This window comes from Tripterygium wilfordii, chromosome 13 (genome assembly GCF_013401445.1).
Source record: "Tripterygium wilfordii isolate XIE 37 chromosome 13, ASM1340144v1, whole genome shotgun sequence".
NCBI classification, from domain to species: domain Eukaryota; kingdom Viridiplantae; phylum Streptophyta; class Magnoliopsida; order Celastrales; family Celastraceae; genus Tripterygium; species Tripterygium wilfordii.
Window position 1 is genome coordinate 15,973,155 of NC_052244.1, and position 12,343 is coordinate 15,985,497.

General features: G+C 39.0%; 1 protein-coding gene across 2 annotated transcripts; it reads left to right on the forward strand.

The window, feature by feature from the left end:
- The first annotated feature begins 329 nt into the window (after window positions 1–329).
- Window positions 330–8,354, forward strand: LOC120011897. 2 transcript variants are annotated; one of them, XM_038863063.1, is made up of 10 exons: window positions 330–471; window positions 689–3,213; window positions 3,717–3,849; window positions 3,972–4,057; window positions 4,248–4,480; window positions 5,641–5,727; window positions 6,266–6,365; window positions 6,525–6,726; window positions 6,844–7,818; window positions 7,940–8,354. In XM_038863063.1, exons 2-10 carry the CDS (start codon window positions 700–702, stop codon window positions 7,978–7,980), a joined length of 4,371 nt encoding a protein of 1,456 aa, XP_038718991.1. In that variant the 5' UTR covers window positions 330–471; window positions 689–699; the 3' UTR covers window positions 7,981–8,354. The 2 variants fall into 2 exon arrangements, with proteins under 2 accessions (XP_038718991.1, XP_038718990.1); XM_038863062.1 differs by having other exon boundaries at window positions 330–3,213.
- The last annotated feature ends 3,989 nt before the right edge of the window (window positions 8,355–12,343 follow it).

Here is a 12,343-nt window from a genome sequence, read left to right on the forward strand (position 1 = left end):
TGGGAGTGCAAAAGTTTTGAGTGTTTGACCATGTTTCATGGGCTATCTTCTTGGACTGGGCCTAGAAACTCAATATCCCAGTAAAAACCATAACAGAAGCGACCAATCTGCTTCCTGCATGTCTGATCTTGCCACGTCAAGCATGTTCAATGGACTCTTGGGACCCAGTCCAAATGGCTTCATTACCACCGTTCTTCCAATCCACCGCGGGACTGCGATTTGGAGGGGAAAAAACCAATTAACGGAAAGAAACGTAAAACGGACTAACGGAGGAAGAAAAAATAAAAAAAAAGGGTAATATTAATTAAAGGAAATAATAAAAACAGAGCACAATGGTTTTCTTGTTTATATACAGTCCAATACCATAATCGCCGCTGTCTGTTGGTTTCTTCGCCGGGAAATTGCGGCGTCGGTCGGTGATTTGTACAACCGGTGAATTGCCTTTCAAGAAGTCACGGGCTACCCGGCCAGGTATATTCTTTACTGGATTTTACCGATACGACACCTTTTGGTATCTGTCGAGGTTTTTTTTTAATAGCTGTGGCACGAGATCTGGTAATTTTTGGTTAGATAGGTCGGGAGGGAGAGATTTTGAGTTTTCAAACTCTGTTTCTTCCTTTTTGATTCTATTGGTGAATTTGTGATGTATTTGAAAGGAATTTCGGAAATTTGGGGGTTTTTGTTGTAGTGTTGGCGTACATGGACGAGCGTATGAGATCTGGCGATCCTCCGGGAATTGTGGTTAAGAATAGGAACTCCTCCGGTTGTTTGATCGTGAGAAAGAAGGGTAGTGATGGAGTGGGCGGTGCTGTTGCCTCGGGTTCCAGGAGGAGTTTACAGTTGAAGAAGGAGAAGAAGAGGCCTAGGTTGGTTTTGAGCGGTTCTGGGTCTAGTGATGAGCTTTTAGTGCCTCCTCGTAGAAGGGTTGCCCCTGAAACAATTCGGGTCTGTAATGGTTTGAGTGTTTCTGAGAAAGGTATTTTGGAGGAGAGTCAAATTGGTAGAAAGAGGGACAGGGAGGAGTATTCTAGGCTTAACGAGATTGGTACGAATGGTGAGGGGCAGAGTGAAAGGAAGAATGATAGGTTAGATGTATTTGAGTTTGATGAATATGATGGGATTGATGTGGAGAGTGTGAGGAGGAAGTGTTTCAATGATGTTGGAGCAGAAGTTGGGGGCAGAAAGTTTTTGGAGTCAATGCCTATAGGTCGAAGTGGCATTCAGAGGGAATATATGACAGGTTCCAGCGGGCAATATTCTGAGAAGAGGAAAAATTGTTATTATGAGAGGACAAGTGGCTTTAGTCAAGGAGATCGTGTTGATAGGATTAGGTTGTCCATGGATAGGGAAGAAGCTCGGCGACCTACATCCTTATTACATGATAAGTACTTGGGTGATTCAGATGAACCCATCAGGGTCCAGGGAAAAAATGGTGTTTTGAAGGTGATGGTAAACAAGAACAAGAAGGTTGGTAGGTCCCTGAGCAATTATGATCAACTTGAAGCTGAGGGAAACTGGAGGGGTTCGAAGACGAATGATACCGTAAACAGGAATGTTATGACGCATCCCTCATATTCTAGTGAATCGAGAAGTCGTGAGAAACCTGGTTCATTCATTAGGACTCAAGAAAATCAGTTAAATTCACGAAAATCATTTTCAACTAGAAAGACTGAGGAACATGACTCAAGTTCAGAGGACAGTGATACCTCGTTGAAGCCCAGCTCAAAGAATGTGCAGGCTCGTAATTCTACGAAGAGATTTTTAGCAGCAAAGAATGGGGTCATTCATCAGGATTTAAAGGATGATGATATGACACCAATGCTGGTATCAAAGAATGTTGAATCTCGTAATTATAAAAGGAGACTATCAACTAAAAATGATAGAGGTGCCCATTTAGAATCAGAAGCCAGCAATATGTCCCTGAAGGTGGGATCGAAGAAGGTGGAATATTGTAATATGAAGAAATCGGCAATGACTAAATACAACAAGGGTGCTGACACAGATTCGGAGGACAGTGATACATCTCCGAAGATGGGACCAAAAAGCGTTGAAGCTCATTATTCTACAAGGAGGTTGACTTCTGGAGGTGAAAAAACACCATGCAGTAAGCTCGTTCCTTCAAAAGTTGAAGCAGGAAAGGTTAGGCGTGGAAGTGGGACAGAAAAGCAAAAATTGCGTGAACAGATAAGGGCGATGCTTCTGAATGCTGGATGGACGATAGATTATCGACCTAGAAGGAACAGAGACTACCTAGATGCAGTTTATATTAATCCCAGTGGAACTGCTTACTGGTCCATTATCAAGGCTTACGATGCACTTCAAAATCAATTAAACGAAGATGACGAAGAGGCCAAACCTACTGGTGATGGTTCCTCTTTCACCCCATTGTCAGAAGAGGTGCTCAGCCAATTGACAAGGAAGACTCGAAAGAAGATTGAGAAAGAAATGAAAAAGAAGCAACAAGAAAGCAGCGAGAGCGAGAATGCAGAGGATGTTTGTGTGAAAAAGTCTGCAAGCGCCAGGCACAAGGGGGAAAGCATGGACAGTGGTAGCCAAGAAGAGAAACTAAACTCCTTTATAAAGCACGGTGGTAAGTCTTCAAAGAGTAGAGTGAGTGAAAATGGTCGAACCTCAAGCCATCACTTCTGTGATGGTGCTGAAATACCATTCATTGAGTCCAGTTCTCATCAGTTGCAAGGACAAAAAAGTAGAAAACTTGGCAGATGCACTTTGCGAATTAGAAATTCTAACAAGGGGCTTAATTCAGAAACTGATGGTTTTATTCCATATAGTGGAAAACGTACACTACTTTCCTGGCTGATTGATATTGGAAGTGTGCAGTTGAGCCAGAAGGTACAGTATAAGAACCGCAGAAGGACAAAAGTGATGCTGGAGGGGTGGATTACGAGAGATGGTATCCATTGTGGTTGTTGTAGTAAGATCCTCACAGTATCAAAGTTTGAGATACATGCTGGAAGCAAATTACGCCAGCCATTTCAGAACATATACTTGGACTCAGGAATGTCCTTACTGCAGTGTCAGATTGATGCATGGGTTAAGCAAGAGAAGTCTGAGCGGATTGGGTTCAACCCTGTAGACATTGATGGTGATGACCCAAATGATGATACTTGTGGCCTCTGCGGAGATGGTGGGGATCTGATCTGTTGTGATGGCTGCCCTTCAACATTTCACCAGATCTGCTTAGATATTCAGGTAAGTTTACATTATTATAGCCTCATGAAATTTTGCTCCTTGCATGTATTCAGACCAGTTGAACTTATAAGTTTTGTCAACTTTGTGCCTCAAACACCAATGGTTAGACATTGAAAATTGTTCATTGAACTTAGCTAAATATCACACTGTTTAGAAGTTGGAGATGCTTAACACAATCTTTGATAGCGCAACTGATACAAATCTCCTTACAAGACTTTTTACTGACTTGGTCCTTGTACAAATGATTTTCGTGAATAAGGCTATTCATTGTATTTGATGTATGGATTTGCATACTAAAATGGTTGGTCTGTTGCTATTTAATAGACCATCATCATTTATGACCCTCATTTTCAATGTGCCTCATATTTCATTCATTCCATTAATAGAAAAAATGTCATGATGTGATTTATTGGTGACCGTTTTAATCTTTTGAATGGTTCTTAGTACCTCCATGCATATGTAGAATTTGTTCACGCAGTTTAGTTTGTTTATTCTCATTGCAGATGCTTCCCCCAGGTGATTGGTACTGTCCATATTGTGCATGCAAATTTTGTGGGAAAGGCAGTGATGATATTGGTCAAGAAAATGATTCAAGTGTTCATGCACTTCTCAGCTGCACTCTTTGCGAGAAGAAGTGTATTGTTCTTTTTCTTCCTGAGATTTATATTTTGCTATATGTGCTCTTACACTATCATTCTCTTATATCTTGTAATCTTGTGATGAATTTTGTTTGAAATCAAACGATTTGTCTTTTGTAGATCACCAATCATGCACACTGGATATCCCTCTTTCTGTCGATTCCAATAGTTCGTTTACTTATTTTTGCGGGCAGAAATGCATAGAGGTATTTACTGTTTCCAAGGATCTCAATAGATTTCATTTTTTTCCTTCTTTTGACTGCTTTATGGTTGTGTGCAGCCTTGTCAGATGATTGCAATCTGTTGAGACTTTCACTCCCCGCCCCTTTTTCTCCCAGCTAACTTTCATGTGGTGATACTGAAATGTGATTACTGCTATTCTTGTCACTTCTACAGCTCTCTGAGCAGATCCAGAAGTATCTTGGGGTTGAACTGGAAGAAGGATATTCATGGTCACTCATTCATAGAATGGATACAGGTTCAGATGCATCATCCCGTGAGCTTCCTCAAAGAGTGGAATGCAATTCCAAGCTAGCTGTTGCACTGACAGTTATGGAAGAATGTTTTTTGCCCATTATTGACCGGAGAAGTGGAATCAATTTACTGCATAATGTTCTTTATAACTGCGGGTAAGGATTTTTTTGTGTGTGGTTGAAACAGTATGGAAATTTTGGGGTATTATTTTTAACTGCATGGTTGTCAATTATGGGCTGTGGTCTTAAGACCAGCCTTGTTAATTGGTTCTGTTCCTTAGATGCATGAAGCTAAGGGAATATCATGCTTGAATTGGTTATGTGAGTCCCATACTAATACGTTGATGAAAATTTTCCCCATTATTTATGTTTTTCTTTTCCTGTAGCGTTTTGCATATAACATGCATTTACTGGGGCTTGAGCTTAGGTGGAGGAAGCTTACACTTTTGTCAGAGTGATGAAGTGATAATCTTTTTGTCTTGGTCTATATCAGAAATTTATTTTGTTTAATCCTACGCTTAACATGCATTGATCTGACGCTTGTCATTATTTCTCATAATTTATGGCACAAGTGGAAGTTGGGCAAAGTAAAGTTGCGATTTAGTTCTCATATACTTTAAAGTTGCTAGGGCTCACGCAGCTATTCAGATGGAGGACACCATGCGGGTGTCTTTCTGGCCCTGCCTTGGTGGTTAACTGATAATTGATAGTTTTGATTTTTGTACAACTAGTTATTACTAAATATAGTTAGTTTATGAAGTAAACTATGATTCAATTACTAATAAGTTTCAAAATTTTAGTTACAATTACTATTAAGTTTCAAAATTTTAGTAGTGTAAAAATAAGTTTCAAAAATTTAATAGTTTAAACATTAGTTCTAAATTTCAATAGTTTAAAATGGTAACTAAAATTACTTTTAAGATTAAACATCAAATATTTGTTCCTTGTTATCATTGCTGGAAACAAAGACAAGGTTTTGGCTTGCTCATTGCAAGTAGCTTATCACTCGCTGCTCTCCTACATGTAATTAATTTAACAGGTAGGTGTACTTGAATTTTTGAGAATTTTGCGGTCTGTTTTTTTTTTATATGTGTGGATTGATCTACATTAATCTCTTGTAATAGTATTGATATGTGTAAAATGTACTTGTTCTTCTCCAATTGTGTGCGTCTGGGAGAGAGATGTTATTGCTTTTTCGGCAATTATCTGTTTCCTCTTCTGATTATGAATGTGGAAACCCTATTATTTTTATACTTTTTATGTGCCAGAATCTTGCGTTTTTTGGTAATTTGGACAGCTTTTTCTGTTGTTTACAGGTCGAATTTCAACCGGCTGAACTATGGTGGATTCTACACTGCAATTCTGGAGAGGGGTGATGAAATTATATCTGCTGCAACTATCAGGTATAATGCTAATAATTTCAGTCATATATTTACACATTGAAATGGTTTAGAATGGAGTTTCTGAAGGAGGGAATTGAAGTATGAAGAAAAGGAACAAATAAAACACGTAAGGTTATCAATCAGCATGAAATGGTGTAAGAAGTGAAGTATTTCAGAGTGTGGAAATATGCTTTTAATGTGGATACATTATGTTTCCTGCATAAGGTGGGATAGCTCTGTACCGCTATACATTGTACTTGTTAATTGTTATAAGTAGCTATTTTTCTTTGTTTATTCCTTGATTATCCTTTTGCTGCTTTAGTCTTTAGTTTGTTCAATTACTTCCTTGTGTCTTGAAAATTGTGTTTGTAATTGATGGAAGCAGAATGCTGTTGGTCAAGCAAAATTTCTTGTTTTATGATGTTCAATACTGTTTAGGTTCCAACATGGAGTTCCTTTTAGAGAGAGGTTAATATCGGAGTTTGTGTCCACACATTTGTGGATTGAGCCTGGCCATTGATTACATTCTTCTTACAATTTCCTCTGACTATTCGTTTAGGTTCCACGGCACTCAGTTGACGGAGATGCCATTTATTGGAACACGCCATATATATAGGCGTCAAGGGATGTGCCGTCGCCTATTTTGCGCCATTGAAGCGGTAAGATTTGAGAACGTTTGTCTTTTAGTTGTTTGAATTGTCATTGGGAAACTAGTTACGAGGTTGGGTTTTGTGTCTATTTTTTCTGTCAATTCTGATTGACCTTTTTTTTTTACTGTATGTGGCCTTGGGTTTCTGTTGTGTCCTTCCCACTTCAAGGCTCTCCGTTCTCTCAAAGTTGAGAAAATGATTATCCCTGCAATTTCGGAGCTTACACATACATGGACGGGAGTTTTTGGTTTTACTCCTCTTGAGGACTCACTTAAGCAAGAATTGAGGTCCATGAATGTGCTGGTTTTCCCTGGTATAGACATGTTGCAGAAGCTCCTCCAGCGAGAGAATAGTGAAGAGGATGTTTCAAGTACGGGTTTATTATATGCACCCCACGCCTCACCCCCAACCCCCCCCCCCCCCCAAATTCCTCTTTTTTTTTTCAGAGATGTTTATCAGCTGTTTTTTGACACTATTCTTTTTTCAGTAAGTGCAAAGCAAATGGAGATCATAGGCAAGCATTTTATTCCGTTTGTTGTTGACAATAAATCTGATGTGGATGCCTCTGTTGGGCATGATAGTCTTGAGTGCGACGATGGTCACTTGCGAGATGCCAAAGTGATCAATGATAGAGTGACTGCTGCATATTCTGATTCTCAAGGCCCAGGTGTTTCCTTAAGCAATGCTTCTGAGAAGAGTAATTCCCTGGATGCTTCTCATGAACCTAAAATTCCAGTTTCACTTGAAGGGACATTTACTGATTCTGAATCAGGAGATAAGGTAGCCGAATCTGTTTTGGATGGGAAATGCCACCCAATATCTGTTATGAGTTACAACATGGAAGAGATGGAAAATAAATCCATATTGAATTCTTCTATTAAATTTGGTACTCCCTCCTCTAAAGAGAGTGGTGCAACTGTTATGGTCTCTGATTCGCAGTGTCAAAGTGTTTCCTTGAGTGATACTCCTTTGGTAAGTAGTTCAATGGATGCTTCCTATGAAGGTGGAATTCCAGTTTCACTAGAGGGTGCTGTAAGTGCTGATTCTGAATCAGGAGACAAGTTGGCGGAATCTGCTTCCAACAAGGAAGGTGTCATCTCTGATGCAAGTCCCAGGCCTGGTGCACTAGAGATAAAAGGGCAGCAAGTATTGCTTCCTCACAACGGAGAGAATGCTCAGTCGTGTGAAAAAGATAATGCGGAGGATGGCCATGCACTGCATGCTAATGTTGCCAAATCTCATGAACTAACAATACCAGTTTTGCTTGACGAGACTTTATGTGCTGATTCCAAATCAGGAGACAAATCATCTATATATGCATCCAGCACGGAAGATAAAACTTTCTCAGATATGAGTCCCCATGCTCTGGAGATGAAAAACGAGCCAGCATTGAATTCTTCTGTCGAAGATGATGCTCAGGATTGTAATGAAGGCAACATGGATGATGAACCTGAATTAAATGGTAATGTTGCTACTCCTCAGGAACTTAGAATCTGAGTATTAGTTGAGTGTATTTTGCCTGCTGATTCTCAACTGGGGAACAGATTTGCTTCTGACAAGAATGGCCATATTTTCTCTAACAGGATTCACAGCACAGCAGAGACTGGAAATTCGTCAACTTTAAATTCTTCTGTTGAGAATGAAACTCGGCCTTGTAATAACGGTGTTGTTGTCAATGCCAATTCATTAAATTTTAAGTTGGAAAATCTTAAACCAGCTTCTTCTATGGACGAGATGGTTGCAGAGAGCACCAATTTGCAGAATGATGGAATTCTTCATGTATCTGTTTCTACTCTAAGTGTGGCGGAAGATATGTCCATGCAGATTAACTGTGAGAAAGGGAGCAAGTTACATATGGCTTCATACACCTGATGATAGCTTCAGAACTGGTGTTTGTGTTGGCAAATATGAGTGTGTCTGGCTGGTAAATGACTTTTTTCAGGCTCCGGTGCTGATTTATTGTCTTGACTCTTGATTCGAAAGTAATCTGCTGCAATACCCTGGAAAATGGATCTGCTCATAACTCTGATTTGCGGATGTTTCTTACCCCTTTTCATGGTGAAATCAATTTTTCTCATGGAAGCTTCAAATAAGGTTATCATTGTAAGTTATGAAAGTAAAGCTTATGTTTTCAATCACATTGCCCAGACGTTGGGCGGATCTTTTTATGCTGCCAGGTAAGCTACTTGGTACTCCAATCAGTGTAAATAGCTGCCTCCGACGAATGTACAAAATTGGAATTCATCGCATTGTCCTGTATATAATGTTCGATACTTTTTATTGCAAGAAATACTTGCAACTCAATACCGACGGGTTTATCCCAATCGCAAGTGTACGTGCCAACTGACAGTATAATAGTGAAAGGGGTCGAATCCACGAGTACTGTATTAATTACCAGCTATAACTATCAACAATAGTGTAAATTAAATTCAGACGCTTCTAATATTAATCTAGCAATAAAATTAAGCTAAATATCAATGGATGAAAAATTAACTTGGGTTTGGTTTGCCAACTACCTCCACCTGTGCACACAGATTAATACGCAATCACACAATTTAAAAGTTTAACAATGTCAATTGAAAGGTCTTGGTCCAGCTGCAGTCAATTAGATTTCCCTAAACAACGATCCTGACTTTGGTCCAGTTGCAAGATCTTTTCTTATCAAAGGAGTCTTGGTTGGTCTATCCTAAGAGTTTCCTAAGACAAGCATAAGCACTAGGAAATCGACAGTTGCACAATCTAGGATAATGGTCTATTACCCAATCAATTATGTCCTATGTTCCCAAAACTTGGATCTTACGCAAGTTCTTGTTACTTCGTCAAACACCGGGTCATGGTCAGCCGAATATGTTTAACTAACAATTCCTAAAATTATGATGTTGATCAGGCATGCATAAAAATAGGAAATAAGCAATCAATCCAGAGAACAAAGAATTAAACTTAGTCTGATTGTCAATCAAATCTGTGCACAAGGTTTATGGTAGAAGAATCACCAAACCCTAGCTAGAAAAGAGTTTAGCTACACATAATCATAATAAAAATCATAAAGATACTCATCAACAATGTTCAAATCAATGGAAGAGTAGAGATTTGCTGAAGAATTGATATGCCCAGCTTTGATGTTGCTTCTCCTCCTTCCTGCCGACACCCTCTCTTCAATATTTGGTCTTCGGCTGCGCAAAGTAAAATCCCCTCTTTGTCTCAGCTTAACACTCTTTATATAGTCTTTAGCAAGCCCTAAACTGGCCCATCTATTCTTGCCACGTCAGCAACTCAATCACACAAGTCTGATTCCCGCGATCTGCGGCCGCACAGGTTGCGAACAGGTTACAAATTCTATCCAGTAATGAATTTATTCTCCAGCAGTACCTGTTCATAAAAATACCAATATGGGTAGTATTTTGCACTAATCAACATAGAAAAATAATACTTTTAAGCCCATAAAACTAGGTGTATTTTACACCTAACAAAATCCCCCAAACTTCAACTTTGCTTGTCCTCAAGCAAGCAATCAATCACGAGAAAGTTTAAATCATTTAAGCATCAGTTGAAAAACTTCAATCAAGAATTGACACTACAAGTACTCTCTCATTATTGCAATGCAATATTGACATCTAGTAGAAAACTGCGCAGCCCTAACTCTGCTCACAACCACTTTAGTTTACACAATTATTCTCACACACCCTCACCAAGGTACACACATAATATGTAGAAGAAAATTTTCACTCTAGTGTATAAGGGTGGTGTTTACTCTCTTATGAATTCATACCCTGTAGCCATATGTTTGCATGTCCACCAACCTTACTTCACACTAAAATTCTCATTCATTGAATCAGAAGGACTTTATTGGGAGCACGAAACTTGGCTAAGGAAGGCTCAAAAATGCACAAAATCAATATAAATTGGATTCAAACTAAAGTCATCATAATCCAATCACAATTAAGTTTAATGCAACAAGGATAAGCTTCAAGGAATGGCATAGGCTAGATAAAGGTATGGTTCAAACAAACAAAACATGTGATGATCATGCCATATATCACAAAGTCTCAAAAATAGGCATCCATCATAAGACTAATCCTAACTCCATCTACCCAACCCACATAATAGAATAACAAGAGCTTCCACTCCTCCAAACTAACAAGTCAAAGTATCACCAAAACTAGTTAGATTATCATCATATCAACCAAATAAAATCAGGGCAAGGTCCCGTCACAAATCAAATCAAACATCTCCCTCTGTTGAGCCTCAAATCTCTGCTTTGCCTCCTTGTTCCTCTTTCAACTTCTAGTATCCATAGATAGATCTTGAGTCACGTGCAAACCTTATTAGAATTTTGTTTTCTTGAGAGACTTCAGCTTCTCTCTCTTTTTCTCTCTCTCTCTCTCCTTTTTTTTTTTTTTTTTTTTTAACTGGCTGCTTCAGATTTGAGTCGCCAATTTTTGTGTGAGCTTCAGGTAGCACTTAGGTCGCAAATAGGTTGCAAATTCCCCAGAACTCAATTATACGCATCTTTTAATATTCAGAACTGCTTCTTTCAAACACCACACTTAAACTCCTCATCATCTTGTCAATAACCTTCAAAACACCTCAACCATAGCCTCATGATGGAATTCTATTTTCGTGACTTATATGACACAGACATAATACATCAAAAAGATGGGAAAGTTTATCACAAGAGAAGAATATGCAATCAAAGGACTGGGAGTAAAAGTAAGGTTCAAGGTAGGCCAAAATTTACAAAGAATGCCTCCATCACTTCCAAAGAACAAAAACATAGTATGTACTTCAGATGGTCTAATGCAAGTTCTAGCTATACACAATCATCAAATTCATAGCACACAAAATTTCTGCAGGCTCCTCACAAGCTAAGTGGTGTTGCAAATAATATGTAAACTCAGCAGACATTCATTGCAAAAGGTCATGCAAATAATCACACCATCAGTCTCAAAAGCACTTCATAACAATTAAGCACAAGTATGCCAATTCTCTTCTCAAAACAATTTCAAAATTTTTTTTTTTTCAAAAATTTTCGGCAAAAGCAAATTCCCTCTCCCCCAAACTCAGATTTGACATTGTCCTCAATGTTTAAAAAGAAAGAACAAAAAGAAAATTTACAATGACGAAACCAACTAACACAATTAAGTGAAGGAAAAGGAAGAGAGACTTAGCTGATTCAAGTTGTCAAAATTATGCTTCCCTTCCACATGGGTTACCTCCCATGAAGTGCTAAATTTATTGTCTTCAGCCGGACATAGTCTTGAACGCTGTCAGAGATCAGTTGAGTGGAGATATACCACTTCATCCACGATACTTTGTACATTTTCCCAATAAGGCTTCACTCGATGGTCATTAACCTTGAATGTGTGATCAGAATCTTGATGTTTTAACTCTAATGCACCACGAGGGAACACAGCTTGTATCACATACGGGCCATGCCATTTTGATTTGGGCTTTCCCGGAAAAAGTTTCAACTGAGAGTTGTACACCAGCACCTTCTGCCCAACAGAAAATTTTTTCCGCACAAGCTTCTTGTCAGAGTGCCTCTTGGCTCTCTCCTTATATAACTTTGCATTCTCATAGGCTTCATGCTGCAATTCTTCAAGCTCGTTTAGTTGCAAGCGACGCTTATCTCCAGCTTTGATAACATCTTTCAGATGCAGATTCGATCGCCTTTGTGCTCCTCCAGTGGGCTTTGCATCATTCTCCAATAAAATCGGGTGCATACACCTAGATGTGTTAATCCCCTTTATGTCAGCGATGGTCCACCCAAGAACTGTCTTATGCTTCCTCAAAATTTGGATCAACTTTTCTTCCTCCCCCAAACTTAGATTCGCAGCTACTATCACCGGTACAGTGTTGTTCTCACCCAAATAGATGTATTTCAAGTGACTAGACAACTCCTTCAGCTCCAAATCAAGAGCTTTAACTGTTGAGGGAACAAAAGATGTATTAGTAAGCGTCAGTTGCTCAAAAGGAGGAGTAGTCTT

Bases quoted from the DNA above. Each gene is read 5' to 3' on its own strand.
- LOC120011897 (XM_038863062.1), top strand. From the start codon at position 700: ATGGACGAGCGTATGAGATCTGGCGATCCTCCGGGAATTGTGGTTAAG. The intron at 3,850-3,971 runs GTATTGTTCTTT...TGTCTTTTGTAG, and splicing joins CACTCTTTGCGAGAAGAAGT to ATCACCAATCATGCACACTG. The intron at 6,366-6,524 runs GTAAGATTTGAG...TCCCACTTCAAG, and splicing joins TATTTTGCGCCATTGAAGCG to GCTCTCCGTTCTCTCAAAGT.